The sequence below is a fragment of the Heterocephalus glaber genome, unplaced genomic scaffold (genome assembly GCF_053883595.1).
Source record: "Heterocephalus glaber isolate CG9 unplaced genomic scaffold, H.glaber_assembly_v1.0 deba00000331, whole genome shotgun sequence".
NCBI classification, from domain to species: domain Eukaryota; kingdom Metazoa; phylum Chordata; class Mammalia; order Rodentia; family Bathyergidae; genus Heterocephalus; species Heterocephalus glaber.
In genome coordinates this window covers 27,309,763-27,327,104 of record NW_028258142.1, presented here as the reverse complement: position 1 = coordinate 27,327,104, position 17,342 = coordinate 27,309,763, and the positions used below count along the sequence as shown (strand labels likewise).

The window sequence follows — 17,342 nt, the reverse complement described above, 5'->3', positions numbered from 1 at the left end:
TTTAGGTGAGTCTAAAAGACCACTTATTTTGAAACACATCCTATTTTCAGTGATTTCAAAAATGTGGAAAATTATGCAGTTTAGATTGGATGAAATATAGTAAAAAAAGCCCTATAGTTAACTCTCTATCACTTAGACATAAACTTATCTACAGCCTTGTTGGAGCCTATGCTGCCTGACCCTGATAGGGTCTATATTCTTACTACATAGTCTGTTCTCAAGCTGCTTATATACAAGCCAGAAGTACAGGATAGAGTGTAACTGACTCAGTGTGCCTATCCAATGAAGCTGTGTTGGGACTTGAAGGCTTAGCTCAAAATTATATTTTAGTGTAGGACTTGCCTTTTCTTACCTCCTCAGGCAATTTTTTTTTCTGCATCCTCTCAGGGCCTTATAAAGGATACTTACAAGTCTTAAAACATAAACCTTAGCCATTTTATTATAATTATTTGTTTTCTTTCTTCTACTTGAGTATGAGCTACTCAAAGGAATCTTTCTGAATGTTATACCAGAGTGTCATACAGTCTGGAATATAGAAGACATTCAGCCATGTTTATAGAAGGAATAAAGGTGGGAAGATGGATAGGAAAGAAAGACAGGTGACTGTTTTGTGAATTATAATAGAAGTTTTTCAAGTAGCCAGGCCATCGCCACCAATTTAGATGATACAAAGTGGATTTTATAAGATTTAGCTTTAAAGTAACTATTTCATAAATTATTAGGAAAATCAGTCACACTGTTTAGAGGCAAGACTGATGTGGGTACAAAAGATTACTAATGTTCTAACATAATAGAAGGATTCTAGGATAAAAGGTACTTTGCTGTAGCACTAAAATTGGGTTTGTGATTTTGGGGCATTTTCTGCACTTCTTTGTGCCTCAGTTTTCTATTTTGAAAAGTGGAAATTACTGTGTCACCTGATAAGCTTGCTGTAAGAACGAGATTACCATGTTTGTAAAACACTTAGCACAATTGCTGACACAAAGCAGAGGAGGAAATAAAAGTTAGCTATGATGATCATTATCTGTGTATGTCATCAGTTTCCTAATTTGAAAAATGGGAATAACTATAGCACCTGATAGATTTACTTTAAGAATGAAATCACACATTTGTAAAACACTTAACACAATTTCTGGCATGTAGTGAGAGAAGGAAGTAAATGTTAGCTATCATTATTATTACTTGTGTGTGTCATCAGTGGGTAAAGAATTGGGAATCAAAGCAATTAGTTTATTGGCCTTTTGTTTGACAATTTTTTCAATTTTTTTTAAACCAGGATAATTTGAGAGGCAACTTCCTTATTTAATTTCCTTAATGTCAGCCCTATATAAGTACTCTCTTACCTACAAGTTCTCATTCTTTTCCTCTTAGAGTTTCTCCAGTTTTCCAAACCTGTTTCTTCTCCCTTTTTTTCTTTTTAGTAAATTGTTTGATCCTTTTTTTCAATGGACAACTCAGCATTTGAAATACATGAAGATGGAGCACAGAATACTTTGTCTGTGGGAAAGATGAGCACCATATCCAGAATGGTAAGGTGGGGATTGACATTGTGAGGTTATGTCCCCGCAAGACTCTTATGCTCAGGAAAGAACCACTCTTTAGACCATCTCTCCTCAAGAGATCTTCAAAAGCTAACATCTCTTGCTCTGAATATATCCTGTGGTGCCTCTTTCTCATAAACCTCCTCTAGGTCTTTACTAATGGTCTTACTCACTTTGAATGGCTGCTTATAGTATTAAGTGTTTTTAACTTAATGATTAATATCACCAAGTAAAAAACTGTTTTATTGGGGCCTACTAGAGAGACTGTTTTATCCATGCTGGTCAATAAACTTCAGAGAAGTTAAAGGGGGAAGTTTTTATTTATTTTTTTCAGCTCGTTTTTCATTGTCCTTGTTCATAATGCTTTCTTCATCAACTTGAGGGAGCAGAATAATATTTTGTCTTGTCTTCTATTTAAAGATTTAGGTTAACTCCAAGTTGAATCCACTAGTCAGAAAATACATAAAGGGTTGAAATTGGCATTTAAAAATGAATAGAATACAAGTATTGTTTGAGAAATGTTATTTATTTGGTGTGTATGGATACACATGTGTATTTTAGTGTGCATTTACATGTGTGTGTTCTATGTGTGTTGTACTAGATCACAATAGGAATTGCATTTTTTTTTTTTTTTTTGCAGTATGGGGGATCAAACTCAGGACCTTCCACTTGAGAGGCAGGCGTGGCACCACTGAGCTAAAGCCTGGCCCAAAATTGCATTTCTTAATGAGAATATGGAAAAAAAAGTTTGAGAAATGCTGATGAAAGCCAATAATTAAGAAAGAAATATTAACCGTATCTAGTAAAGTAATACTTTTTGAGATATATGAAGTTATATGCTATCCTTTTCTTTTTTAAAAAATTAAACTAAGTGTGAGCTTTGAGATTTATGTAAATCTAAACTTTCCATTGAGAATGTTGGACTGCCAGAATTAATTTAAATTTTAATGATCCCCAAATGATATGCAGTGGTAGCACTGTGGTTTAGTGGAAAAAGTTCAGAATCAAGAGAATTTCTTTTTAGATTTTCAATTACAGATAACAGGGTGGATTTTCACAAATCATTGCTCCTTTCTAAGCCTCATCAGGAAAATGAGACATAGAGGTTAATCTAAAATCTTTAGGATTCTTTCCATTGCAAAATTTCTGTGTTTCTATCTAGAGATTTGTTCCCCCCAGGACCCTGACACAGAGCTCATGCAAGATGCCATAGGCCAGGTATCTTATTAGGAAAGGTAGTATCTCCCATTCTGATTGTCTCCTGATTCAAACCAGAGATAAAACATAAATTTTAAGTCTACTTTAAAAAAGACATTCTTTCATTTTATTTGTTAGATTTAGTTGAAGTTAGTAGAAAGACAAATTCAAGAAATGAAAAGAAGAGGTAATTTTTCTTTTAGGGAGGAAGTTAAACAATAGAATTCCAACATCAAGGAGTCAGCAGGGTTGGTTTCATTCTAGGTCTCTGTCTTTGGCTTATAGATGGCCATATTCTTTCTTTCTTTCTTTTTTTTTGGGGTACCAGGGATCGAACTCTGGACCTTGTGCTTGCGAGGCAGGTGGTAGAACCACTGAGCTAAATCCCCCAGCCCTAGATGGTCAACTTCTGTTATCTTCAAATGAACTCCCTCATGTCTTCCTGTATCTTAATTTCTTGTTTTTGTTTTTTTAAATATTTTTTTGTTAATATCTATTAATTTTATAAAATTTTGGGTTTCAATTTGTTACATACATGCGTTATTTTGATTCTCCATTGTCCCATTACCCTGCTTATAACCCCTTCCCCCATCTTTATTTCCTTCCTCTTATCTACTAGTCTCTTTTCTGTTTTCCTTCTCGACCCCTTTTGATTCCACATATTAGGGAAAACATGTGACACTTAACTGTCTAAATCTGGCTTATTTTGCTCAATACAGTGATCTCTAGTTACATCCATTTTCCTGCAAATGGTATAATTTCCTTCTTTTTTACACCTGAATAATATGCCATTATGTATATATGCTACATTTTCTTTATCTAGTCATTCACTGATTGACATGTAGGCTGATTCCATAGTTTGTCTATTATGAATCATGGTTCAGGGCTGGAGATTTAGCTCAGTGGTTCCGCTGCTTGCCTCACAGCTGCAAGGTTCCAAGTTTGATCCCTGGTACCAAAAAAAAAAAAAAAAAAAGAATTATGCTTCAATAAACATGGGTATGTAGGTACCCTTATAGTACACTGACTTCAGTACCTTTGGGTATGTATTGAGGAGTGTTATAGCTGGGTCATATAGTGATTTTACTTTTAGTTTTTTGAAGTACCTCTATACTGATTTCCATAGTTGTTGTACTAATCTACATTCCCACCAGTATTGTAGGGGGATTCAATTTTTCCTTGGATTATGAGGTAGAATTTCTAATATATCATGAATAGAGATAATGATTTCATAATTTTTCTTAGGAAAAGAAGAAGCAGTGGTCCTTGGTGAACGTTTTCCTCATGTGTCTCTTGGCCTGCTTCATCACTACAGCAATAGGAGTACTGATTGTCTCCTTGGTTTACCTTAACTCCCAGCCTCGTTTAAATGTTCAGATCAAACCTGCCTGGCCTCCACAAACAACAGCAGTTCCCAAAGTACAAAAGGCTGTTCAACCCAAATTCCAGCTTCTTAACCACTTACCTAAGTCAAAGGTATGAATCATGACATTAGAAAAAATAATCTTCTAAATAGTTATTTCAAAACTATCTTTCTATTGCGTGTTGCTAAGCTTTGTTTTCTATTGGAAGGGCAGCAGGAGGAAAGGAGATGGAGGATAGAGAAGGACAATTGGGTTGTTATGGGCCCCAGGGAGAAATTTCTTCAGTAGATAATTCTGTGTGTCTAACTGGAAGGGACTATTTCAGATATACAAATGGAAAGCCCTCTATTCATCTGCCAAGTTAGGTGTTCTTTTTATGTCTAACAGGTTTTAGACTAGTAGCACTGCATATACCACTATTGTCATTCCTGACCTGTTGCAGACCTATTCCTTGTCTTCAAAACTCCAGAATTAACTTCACCACCATTGCCTTTTCCATTTTGCCTTCTTCTTACTCTGTAAGTAGGTCCTGGTGCTCTCACATTCCTTAGGAGATGGCCTCCATCCTGGTGGTTGCTTGTTTATGCTTTTTTAGGTGTTTGACTTTCCTGGTGGTGCAATCCAGTGGGCCCGGTACAGGAACGATGTCAAAGACTATCTCAATGATGAAGAAGAGGCCTTTGGCACCAGCTTGAACAGTCAGAAATCACAGATGACTCTAGGGACCCTGAGAATAAAAAGCAAGGGCCTCCGGGCCCCTCACTGGCACTTCAATGCTAATGAACATGGCTGTCTGGTACAGGTATAACTGGTCTGCCTACACTCTGCTCTTAAGCATCTACGTTGTATGTCCTCAGGGTATTAAGTTGTTACAAAATCTACTTAACATCTACTTAATTGTTAGACAAATATCCAGGCTTTCAATTAGATTTAATTAGATTGGTTAGCAGTGCCTCTGAGCATTGGGCTGTTTAATTATTTTTTCCATCACTTTGAACATTTTTATTCAGTATGAAATTATATTTCACACACTATTGTTAAAATAAGATTACTATTTTGTCCTCTGAGCTGAAGCTAAAACCGGCATCTCTGATCTAATGATAAAAGAAAACACCAGCTTTCCTGTAAAGAAAAAAGCAGCAGCCAGAATAACAAACTAGTTTGCTGATGTTCAGTTGGGAGTCTCCAACATCAGGCCAATTGGATGCTCTTTTGTGGTTTAGACCTTTCAGAATATTCTGAATTCAAGTGAAATACAGATAGATGGAGGTGAAATGAGTGTACTTACTTGAATTTCAAATAATTTGTTAATTCCAAAAAATATTTATTGGTTTTCTTTCTTCCAGTTAAGTCCTGGGGAAACAGTAGTAACTAAGATTTCCCAGAACTTGCAGAGTTTGGTCTTACCCTGGTGATCTGTTTAACAGATGTGCAGACAATTTTATGGTGTATTTTTTTTGTTATTGTTAATTAAGACCCCCCCCCCCACTTTTTCTTACTTGGCAAGTTAATCCAGTTTTAGAATTTAAAACAAGAAGGGAGATTAGATTTGTCTATATGAAACCAAATCTTTATTTCTCACAAAAGGCTCAGAGACATTAGGAAACTTTTATGTTTATGGATATTTGGATGGAGATATTTAAAGTTGTTGGCTGTCCTAGGACAAAGTCATTGTTTTCTGACTTTTTGGTTTTTTCCATAGATATAAAATATATAAAAGGGGATACTCTCCAAAAGATTACTTTTTATATTCTTGTTAAGCAGTAGCAGAGAATAAAGAGAAAGAAAAGCCAGCTAAATGGACTTTTCTGGAGGGGGACCCCTATAGCAAACTCCACACTAGGGAGATTGATCTGGAGCATGCTGGAGTAGACAGCAGGCTCTGGAATCCAGCTTAATCTAGAGAGGCTGTTTTGGAGAGAGTTTATAGTGTGAGTTTCTAAATGTGGATTTTATGGTGATAAATATTCTCTAGATCCCAGGAAAACTGTGAGATCACTGACTCTTACAGTCAAGAAACCAACAAATAGAATGAGTAAGAAGTTTCTCTGCTGCTCTCACGTAGACTGCTTCTGCTTCTGAGCATCTTCAAGGTCCTTTGGAGTTGGGGCCTGAGAGAAGCAAGGCAGGTGAGGTGGCTGGTGTGCCTGGCCCATTCACCACTGTAAGAGTCCCATCAGCCACTGAGTTGATGCCCTGAGAAGAATAAATAGATGTTCCTGTCCTTCTCTGGAGAGAGCTCTGTAAAGGTTCACTTTTCCTCTTTAATTCCCAGCTGCATCCAAATTATACATATCTATATAAACAAATCAAAGACTTCTTTTTAAATTTTATTAGTACATAACTGCAATTCATGCAGTTTACAGTCTTCTTGGGGAATGATTACAAGTCCATACCACAGGTCGATTTTTTTTTATTTCCTTCCCTCCCCTTCCCTCCATCCTCCCCAGTTGCCCTATCTGATTTTTCATTCTTGTTATTATTAATCTTAGCTCAAGTTATGGCATATAATGTTTACATTAATTGAGGTTATTAGGGTCCTGTACATGGAATATCTTTATTCTACTTATTTCCTCTTCCCCTCCACCTCACTCCTTGTGCTTTTTCCCTTGGACCATTTCCCTATTGCAAGAGATCCACCTCCTTGTCCCCTTCTATTATCCTTTATTATTCTCTTTGCCTCACTCAAATGAGAGGTACCTACGGTATTTAAACTTGTGTGTCTGGTTTATTTCACTCAATATTTTATTTTCCAGTTGCATCAAGTGTCCTACAAACATCTCAAATATGCCATTCTTTATAGCAGAGTAATATTCCAATATATATAGATACCACATTTTCTTTATCCAATCATCTGTTGATGGGTATTCAGGCTGTTTAGAGGATTTAGCTGTTATGAGTTGTGCTGCTATAGACATTGGCATGCATGTATTGCTGTAATACGAGGAATTAAGCTCACAACTTAAGTACTTAAACTCATGACTTAAGATACCTGCAAGGGATCACTGGGTCATATAGAATTTCTAATTTCAGTTCTTTGAGAAATCTCCATACTGATTTCCCTAATGGTTATTATACTAGTTTACCTTTCCACCAACAATGAAGGGGATTCCTTTTTCAGCACAGCCTCATTAGCATTTGTTATTGTTTGATTTCTTAATGATTAACATTCTTTCTGGAATAAGATAGAATCTTATTTTAATTTGCATTTCTTTAATGGCCAGAGATGAGCATTTTTTCATATATTTGTTGATCATTTGTATTTCTTCCTCTGTGAAGTGTCCATTTCTCTTGCCCGTTTGTTGACTGGAAATTAAAATTAAAGAATTTTAGGTGGTTTAATTTTTTTTTTTGAGATCTATGCATGTTCTAGATATCAGTCCTCTGTCAGAAATTCTGGCAAAATTTTTCTCCCATTCTGTAGGTTTTCTCTTCACTCTACTGATTGATTCCTGTGCTGTACAGAAGCTCTTTAGTCTGATATAATCCAGTCTGTTGATTCTGCTTTTATTTCTTGTCCAATTAAGTTCTGTTTAGAAAATCTTTTCCTACACCTATGTCTTCAAGTGTTTCATCTATTTTATCTTCTAGTAGGTTTAATGCTTCTGTTGTAATGTTTAGATCTTTGATCCATTTTGATTTTAATTTAGTATATGATGAGAGATAAGGGTCCAGTTTCAATCTTCTGCACGCAGATAACTAGTTTTCCCAGCACCACTTGTTTAATAGGCTTTCCTTCAACATATGCTTTTGGTCCCTTTGTCAAAGATCAAATAGTTGAATTTGTCTGAGAAAGTTGCTGTGTCCTTAATTCTGGTCCATTGATTCATGTATCTATTGTTTCGGTATCATAGTGTTTTTATTACTATTGCTTTGTAGTATAGCTTAAATTCAGGCATTGCTATGCCTCCTGCTTTACGTTTGTTGCTCAAAATTGCTTTTGTTATTCTGGGTCTCTTCTGGCTCCATATGAATTTTAGAATTGATTTTTGTAGATGTGTAAAATATGTTGTTGGTATTTTGATTGAGACTATAATGAATTTATATAATAGTTTTGGGAGTATGGCCATTCTGACTATATTGATTCTGCGTGTCCAGGAGCAGGGTACAGCTTTCCAGTTTCTGACATCCACTTCAAACTTCTTTTCAAAATACTGTAGTTTTTTTTGTAGAGGTCTTTCACTTCCTTGCTTAGGTTAATTCCTGGGTATTTCATTTTGTCTGAAGCTACTGTGAATGGTATTATTTTCATAATTTCCTTATCATCCCATTAATTGTGTACACAAACGCAAATGATTTTTGTGTGTTGATCTTGTATCCTGCTACATTGCTAAAGTTTGTTACTAACTGTAAGACTTTTTTGGTGGAGTTCTTTGGGCCTTCTATGTAGAGTATCATGTCATCTACAAATAATGATAATTTGAGTTCTTCCTTTCTTATATGTATCCCTTTTATTTCTTTCTTTTGCTTAATTGCTCAAACACTATGTTGAATAGAAGAGGTGACAATGAACATCCTTGTCTTATTTCTGAATCATTTTAGTTTTATCCCATTTAATATGATGCTGGCTATAGGTTTGTCATATATAGCTTTTATCACATTCAGGCATGGTCTTTCTATACCTGTTTAAAAGACTTCTTTTTCATCTACCCATGTACATATTATAGCATGTGAGCATGAGTTTCTGGTAAAACAGAAATAATAGTATCTTCTCTACCTCCTATACTGAGGAACAGGGTACAAAATGAGAGAAAGTATAGAATTTCTATCAGCAGAGTTAAAGTATGGTGTAATATGGATGAAAGTGTAGACTTTGGAGCCAGACTGCTTAGGTCCAAATCCCAGCTTCATCATTGACTTAGATGAATAACATTCTTGCTAAACTCAGTTTTTTCACCTGTAAAGTGGGGATAATAAAGTGTTATGTTTCATAGTGTTGATATAAGGAATAATTGAATTGAATCAGGTAAATTGCTTATATGAATACTTGAAATAATAAAAGCACCAAGTTTTAGCTCTTGTTATTATTATTAAAATTGTGGTCAGGTCTTTTCTTAACTGGAAAGTGCACACACATTAAACGTTCATAGGCTGGTGGTGATAGGAAAAAGTCTGAAATAATACCTTAGAAGGTGGCAGTAAAAAAAAGATTGAGAAAAATCGCTCTAAAGTGAAATGGGATGCTTTTTTGTTTATATTTCAGGGCACAGCATGGATAGAAGGATTGATGATGGTGGTGAAGTAGCTACCACATACAATATCACAGCTGGCCAAGTAATCTTCTTCCCCCAAAATACACTGCACTGGATAAAGAATGTGGGTAATGAAGACTGCTTTTTCTTGCTCTTCTTTTCTACATATGATGAACTTCAGACTCTGGATGTTGATGATGTATTTTTCTCTATACCTGAAGACATTGCTTCCAGGTCTCTTAAGGTATGTACCAGTTTTGAAAATACCTCTCACCATGAAGATATTTATAATGTAGACACAAAGATAGTAGAACTATTTGTTTCTAGGGCAGCAGTCAGCACAGATCCAGAAGAAATTTGCTCATGGGTATGGTGACAATTGAGTCATGGACTCAAAAGTGTATCGTGTATTTCTACTAAAGACAAAAATGTGCTGAAATTGAGTTATGGAGAGCTTCCTTAGAAAACTACAATGTGTTAGCAGGAGATTGTGATATAATCAATGGGAAAATTGCTGTAATTTATATCCTGGAAAAATCATAAGCTTACTCATTCTTTTTCGGGTAAAGTTTGTTGTAGATATTGCAATCATTTTTTCCTAACCTCATGTAGAGAATCCCACAAGAATTGCTTTTCCTCAAGAACTGCTACATTTAAAAAAATTTATTTATCTATCTATCTATTTATTTTGTAGTAACAGGGATCGAACTCAAGACCTTGCGGTTGCAAGGCAGGCACGGTGCCACTGAGCTAAATTCCTGGCCCCTAAAAGAATTTATTTTTAACAGATACAACAAAATTGTACATGTTAATGGAGTACCATGGGATATTTTGACACATGTACACATTGTATGATGTTTAAATCATTAAATATGCCCTCATCCTTAAACATTCACCATTTTTTAATGGCAAAAAGTCTTAAATCCGTTCTTCTAGCTTTGTAAAATGTACAAAACATTATTGTTTCTTTTTTTTTGTATTTTCTTTTCTTTTCTTTCTTTCTTTCTTTATTTATTTCCCCCATTAAGTTTATTAGTACATTTTAGATATAAAATACATTTATATACATCATTGGGATCTTGTACCATTACATGAGTATCTCGCTTCTTATTTAAAACATTATTTCTTATTGTCACCCTACTGTGGAATAGCATAGCAGAATGTCTTACACTTATATAACAATAAATGACCTCTTCAAATGTGTTACTGGGGCAAGGGGATGACTGATAATGGGGCTGGGGCTGGTTACAGAGGGTCAGGTGTGGATGCTAACAGACGGATGGTGACATTGCAAACTGGAAAGAGTTGGTGATGGCCAAAAATGGGCAACTGGAAGGGGTTCTGTGGTAAGCTCAGGAATCTGCCTGATAAGTTTTTGAGGTTATTTTGCAATATTCTAGTAGTTTAATGCTATAGGGAGAAATAAGAGAAATGATTCATTAGAGAGAATATTGGTAAGGATGTGAACCAATGTATACTTTTGCAGGAGTTTTATTTACCATAAAAATACAAACTATTTGAACCAAAATACTAAAAGTTTAAGGGATCTTCACAAGGATTACAAGAATGAAGTTAATTGAGGTCAGCTCTTTTGCCTGGGTCATGGAGAACCACACTGGTATTAGTGCTAGCCAGTTCTCAGCTGCTCACATTTCTACTACTACAATTTGTAGAATGTTTCACAAATATCTTACATAGTTTCTTATGTATTTCAGCCTGCAGGTGGAATTAATTTTATTAGAAAATTTCATAAGCAAACAGAAGACCAAGGGGCTAATCTTCCTAACAACTTGGCAGAGCTGGTTATGAATGCTAGTTATGTACAATCTCCAGATAGCCTTGTGTGGAGATACTTTTTTGACCTTAAAGGTATGGTATATTGGGGTTTTTTTTGTTTTTTTTGGTACCAGGGATCAAACTTGGTCCTTGCGCTTGCGGAGGAGGCAGCAGAACCCCTGAGCTAAATCCCTGGCCCCATATGGTATATTGTTTTATGAAGCCTTTTAAAGTATTTAGACTTTACTATTTTGAAGTATTTTATTTTATTTCTTAAACCTCATCTGACTCAGGATCGAAAGAATATCAGTTTCCAGGAGGAGTAATACAAAAGGCACATTATTGGAAGAATGGAAGTGAACTAAGCAACAATGAAAAAATTTTCAGTGAATTCCTGAATGAGGTAATTGAGAAAATGTTTTGATAAGCATTCATGAAATATGAGATTTAGATTGGATTCAGGCTTCTTTTGAACAAAAGGAAAAGGAAAGATCTAGCTGAGCATTGGCTGACTTGATCAATGTAAATTATTAATTGAAGCTTCAATGCAGATCTAGGAACTTAACTTCTGGGACATGGATGGTTATATTAGTGAAAAGACTGGATACTTGTGCGAGTTCTCTTTTCATTTGTTTTAAATGCTCAACTGACCATATTGCATAGATGTGGCATCAGATTCCATAGGTTCAAATTCAAGTTCTGCCACTTAGCTGTGTGATCGTAGGTAAATTCCTCAGCCAACTTAGATTTTAATTCCATCACCTGTAAAAGGAAGAGAATAGAATATTATGGACCTTATAAGATTGTTGGGAGGAATAAGTGATGTAGTAGGTGTTAAGGTCATAAAAATTACATATTCTCAGAGCTGCATAAATATTAGTTATTTTCATTATTATATGAATTAAGTTTTTAAGTAGCATGTTGACAAAATAACTGGATTTCTTTTTCTTTTTTAAGCATGAAAATGCTCTCAGTTTGAGTACACTCAGAATTTATAACAATGGATTACGACAACCACATTTTCATTTTAATGCAAATGAAATGGGATATGTATTAAGTGGCTGTGGAAAGGTAATTTCTCTGTAAACATTTTTTGTGGTTTTTTTTAATGCAGAAAGAAGCTAATGGGAGATTTTTGTTATTATTGTTTTGGTGCAGTCATTAGTAACATGAAATAACTGTCCCAATAACTTTCTGGGCACAGTTTTGACAGATGATACTATGCAGACCCTGTTAAATGGTCTCCAAGTTGGATGAGTCAGAAAGATTCAAGATGTGTGTGAGAAGAAGCTAAGAATATATTAGAAGTGATAAAGACTGATCACTTTTGATGGAAGGTCTGAAATATTTGCTTAGGTTTTGAGTGTTTTGCACTCTCAGGTAATGCAAAGTGGAATTGGTTGCTCTTTGTCAAAGTGTGAAATAGCCATTTGCTTCTCAGTATAATGTGAATTGCTGTAGCTGGGAAGGTGAGAAATACCAATATGGTGGCCATATATCCCAGCTGGTCCAGAATACTCCCAATATATACTTGTTTTCTCGGTGAAATTAATAATATTTCCACTGACTCTACAGAGAGTCTGGTTTATGTGATCACTTTTACGAATACCACTAAAAAAAGCTAAGCTGTGTAGTACATACAGTAATTTGACTGTGATTATTCTAGAGTTTCACAGGATTCTCTTGGGAAATGTACAATATATGCAGAGGTGGAAGAACTTCTTTTTGAAAGAACCAAAATCAGTCTGAAATTCACTCGTGTCATTTATAGCAAAAGATTTGTTCTATGTTTTAAGAGGTGAATACTTTAATGCATTGGGAAAAAGCATTGTGATCTTTCACAAATTATATTTCAAAGATCAGATTTTACTTTTGTTGTGCTTGTGTATGCATTTGTATACATTTTTAGTCTCTCTCTCTTTTTTTTTTGGTACCGGGGATTGAGCTCGGGACCTTGCCCTTGCAAGGCAGGCGCTGGAACCTCTGAGCTAAATCCCCAGCTAATCTCTAACTCTTTTAAGAAAGACTATTAATATGTTACTCTTCCAGAAGGCTGACAGAAATGAAGGCGTGGGGGTAGTGAAACCCTGACTGTAAATCCTCTGCCTCAAGTATATGGAACAGAATTTGTAATCCTTAATTACAAAATAGCAATTGATGATTTTCTTACATGACGTTTTGCATATTGAACTCAGTAGTGCATTTTGAATAACACTTACCTAAGTATATTTTGATTTTTGTGAATCAGGAATTTTTGTGAAAGATGACCTCCATCTTCTGCATTTTACTGTAACTAAGAAGTCCTCATATAACCATATGGTTTTTAGTCACCTGTTCTTTGCTATTAATATTTATCTTTAATGGGTATTTGATTTTTTTGTACTTAATGTAAACACAATTTTCTCCCTTAGGTGGGTATTATTAATACTCAGGGTATTATAGAATTTAACATCCACATTGGAGATGTGATATTTTTCCCCATTGGAACCCAGCATTACATTAAGAACACATGTGATGAGGATTTGCTTTTCATTCTTGCCTTCAGCACTGGAGACAAGGTAAATATAAGCCCATTTAAGAGAGAATGCTGTGTTAGTAATCTGCAGAATATTCTGCTAAGCAGTGTAGGGCAAATGGGGCTCTCAATAAATAACTGTGTGTTAAATGAATGGAGTAATCAGTGAGCTGGATGAAGCTGTGTGAAGAGCAAGGAGAATAAAAAAAATCACCATTTAGTTCTAACAGGTTCCAATATATCAAATTCCCTCTTAATTTCCCAAATTCTGAACAAGTGAGAAAAATGAAAGAGTCAGTATACAGAGATCCATGAAATCATCTTAACTACTAACCAAGCAGATGTTAGAGAATGTGACTAATACCTGTGGGCAAATGAATTTCCTAATATTGATCCCAGGATTGGCTAGGCATACCCATGTTGAGGCAGGCCTTTAAACTTATGGCATAAAGTAACAGCTGCTTTTTGAAGGTTTACAGGCTCCCAAACACAAAGAGGGAGGAGTTGAAGTGAACATGCCCACTTTGTTCCTCTTAAATGGACTGGAAGCGGAGGGAAGAGAGAAAATGAGTGAGAGAAAGGGAGATAGAGAGGGAAAAACGAGAAAGTTTCTTATGTATGGAAAGAAACTTCTGAGTAATAAAATAACATTCCTTCCCATGATATTTTAAGCATTTATCTAATACGATCTAAGCTATAAAGCACAAATTAAGAAAAATTATTCACTGCATTAACTTTTTGCTTTTAAAAATTCATCCCATTTTTTTATTAGATGGGATAATGTGTTAAGAAACAGAGATAAATTGTAGACCTTATTGTTTTACTATTTTTTATTAGTACATGTAGTATATTATGATTACATTCATCATGGGGAGTTGGTACATGTAAATGATATTTCTCAATTCTTTTTATTTAATACCTTCCCATCCTTTCCCTCTCCCTCCTCACATCTCTTGGACCTCTTCATAAAAAAAAAAATATATATATATATTATATATATACTTTCTTTATACGTGTTTGTGGTACATGATGATCACAGTCCTTGTAGGGATTTGCTACCTGTACACAGAGCTTCACAATGCCTCCTTAAAAAATTTTTTTTTAATTAATCTCCTTTCCTTCCCCTTCCTGTGGACTTTAGATATTTAGAAGTCCTTAGGACTAGGTTACCTTCTGAGACGAGTAAGAATTTTAAGTCTGTTTAGGAACATCTGGGGGAAGTTCAGGAACAAACACACATATCTTTCGGCTGTGATTCTTCCTGCAAGGAGCCACAACAAAGGCTCCCGGGGTGGGCACAATATGAATTATGCAGTATCACCAACAAGGCTTTAGCCCAAAGATGGGCTATGTCCTGCTGAGTGATGATTATTTCCCAGAACAACATCCTACTTTCTATGGGGGAGATTGGAAGTCCTTTTGCCACTAGTCTTTGCTCACAGAAAAAAAAGATAGACCTGCTCACTCCTCACAGAGAACCATTTTCCATTAGGACAGAAGTTCCTTCTAAGGAAATCTTGAGATGTCTCAGTCATTCTAGCCATTGGACTTTCTATACTTAGAGTTGAAAAGGTGAGCTCTGCATGGCAAGGGAAGACTGGCACTGAAGGTGAGCAAGTGCAGAAGTTCATAGCCAAGTATCAAGCAGTACTGCACTTGCCTTGAGAGCTATAAGATCTCTGCAGGAATCTGAACAGTTTCGTGCTGACACATCTTCTTTTGATTTTATACCATCAGCTGCAAACCCTTGACATGGATGATTACGTCCAGGCCACTGCAGACCACATCTTGGCCCAACTTTTCTTCAGAAAACAAAGTGAGTTTAAGAAGATCCCCAAATTCAAGGAGGACCAAGCAATCAACCTGCCTTAGAGTTACTGATGAGTTCATACCTATTCTACTGTATTAGTTGTTGTTAAAGAAGGAGCACTTGGCTAATGAATTGGATGGGGGCTCTTTATAACGTGGGATGGGACATTTGGGCCCCGTGGGCCTATTTAGCTAACAGTAATTATAGGCAATTCATGCTAAGAGAACATTTCAGATTACAATGTACTGGGGATTAAACTAATATATTTTTGTATGGACTTGAGTATATGTATATAAATATATATTTGTTTATTTTCATTTTCTAACTTCAAATTTATCACTCCAAATGTAAATCCAGTCTTCTTATGCACATAGGTAAAACTTAATATCCTGTATGTGTTTTTGATTTTATCACTGAAAGGAAGTATGTCAGCTTATGTATATACATATTGAAACAATGCAATCCACATACATCAAACCTTGTCTGAGGAGTTTAGTATTGAACCCTGGGCTGGTGACTTTCAATACATTTTGGCATGGGATACTTTTTACAATGCCAATGCTTTTAATAACTCAGTTATACTAGTAGTTACTTACTTTGTATAAGCTGAGAAGATATTTAATGATAAACAATTATGAACTCTATATGATCTTTGAATATATTTGGACTTTATATATCACCTCATCATCTACATTTGAGAAATAGTCATCCTTATGTTTGAGAAGTACCTGGTTTATTTAGTCTTTTGGTATTACTGGCAGGTATATGGATTTAAGGATGCCTTGTTATCATTCTGAAGCTTGTTGGGGCTGATGGTCTCAAAGCTGGGTCACTGTCTTAAGTAGAAAATAATTTGTTTAGATATAATCTATGCTTGATTTTAATTTATAATTTATTTTATTAGATATTTGATATCCCAGCAATGTGCTAAGTACAACAATCAATTCTGGCCTACTTTATATAAAGCTCTGAAGTAGGACGTGTGAGAAAGCAGGTGACTGGCTGGAAGGGAGGGACCGAGTGCTTAGACATGAGACATGAGGTTGGAGAAGGAAGGAGAGATCATATATTACAAAGTCTATTACCCCTTAGAACCTTCTTATTGTGAATTTACCTGATTGCCTTCTTTCAGGGGAGCTAGCCAAGATAAAAATTTGGTAGAAGTGAGAAGTTTGTGGTGGTTGTGTTATTTTGAAGAGATTTTATAGGGAATGGGTTACAATCCAGGGGGAGGAATATGGTTGAAAAGATGTAGTGACCATCATATAAGTATATGGAAGAGGATATTGAAATACAGAGGAATAGTCATAAAAGATGGATGACAATGTGTGCAGATGGATTCTATCTATAAATTTTTATTTTACTTTGGGATTTTAAGAAATATACTATAAGTCAGTTCATAATCCATTTTCTTGTATCAGGAAGTATTATATCAGATTATTTTGTCATCATTTAATAAAGATGATTTTGAATGTCTTTATACATTTATCATGCTAATCTTGAGTGAGATCTGTTCTTGTTTTATGTATATGAGGCATTATTTGATTCCCTTTAGGTGTCCTTGAAATATGATTTATTATCACCTAGAGAAAATATGTTATGGTGCTGGAACTTTCTGAGTTTCCTGATAACATACTTGAAGCCTGACTTAGGAGTCCAACACTATGAATTTTAAAAAGAAAAATCTTAAAAATAAAAATAACCTAATGAAAATAATTCCATTGGAATATTGGTGGTATATTATTTTATGGTGGGATATGGTCTTAAATTGCAAATGACTGTTCTACTATTGGTCTTTTTTCCCCCTTTTAGGATATTGACATTTGTTCCTCCATTCTACTTTATTGTCTAAGAAAACTTCATCCATTAATACTACAGTGCTTTTAGGCTTTTTGGTATATCTGTTTTCTTTCTTTCTTTTTTTTTTTTTTTTGGTACCAGGGATCA

The 17,342-nt window shown here is 35.2% G+C and overlaps 1 protein-coding gene across 1 annotated transcript; it reads left to right on the top strand.

Annotated features, from left to right (window-relative positions):
- The first annotated feature begins 434 nt into the window (after window positions 1–434).
- Window positions 435–16,810, top strand: LOC110343996 (uncharacterized). The gene is given in 10 exon segments (XM_087192423.1): window positions 435–1,529; window positions 3,984–4,214; window positions 4,698–4,904; window positions 9,306–9,321; window positions 9,324–9,538; window positions 11,010–11,163; window positions 11,364–11,473; window positions 12,028–12,141; window positions 13,482–13,628; window positions 15,323–16,810. Coding segments are annotated over 10 exon segments (1,413 nt in total). The 5' UTR covers window positions 435–1,445; the 3' UTR covers window positions 15,458–16,810.
- Window positions 16,811–17,342: the final 532 nt, after the last annotated feature.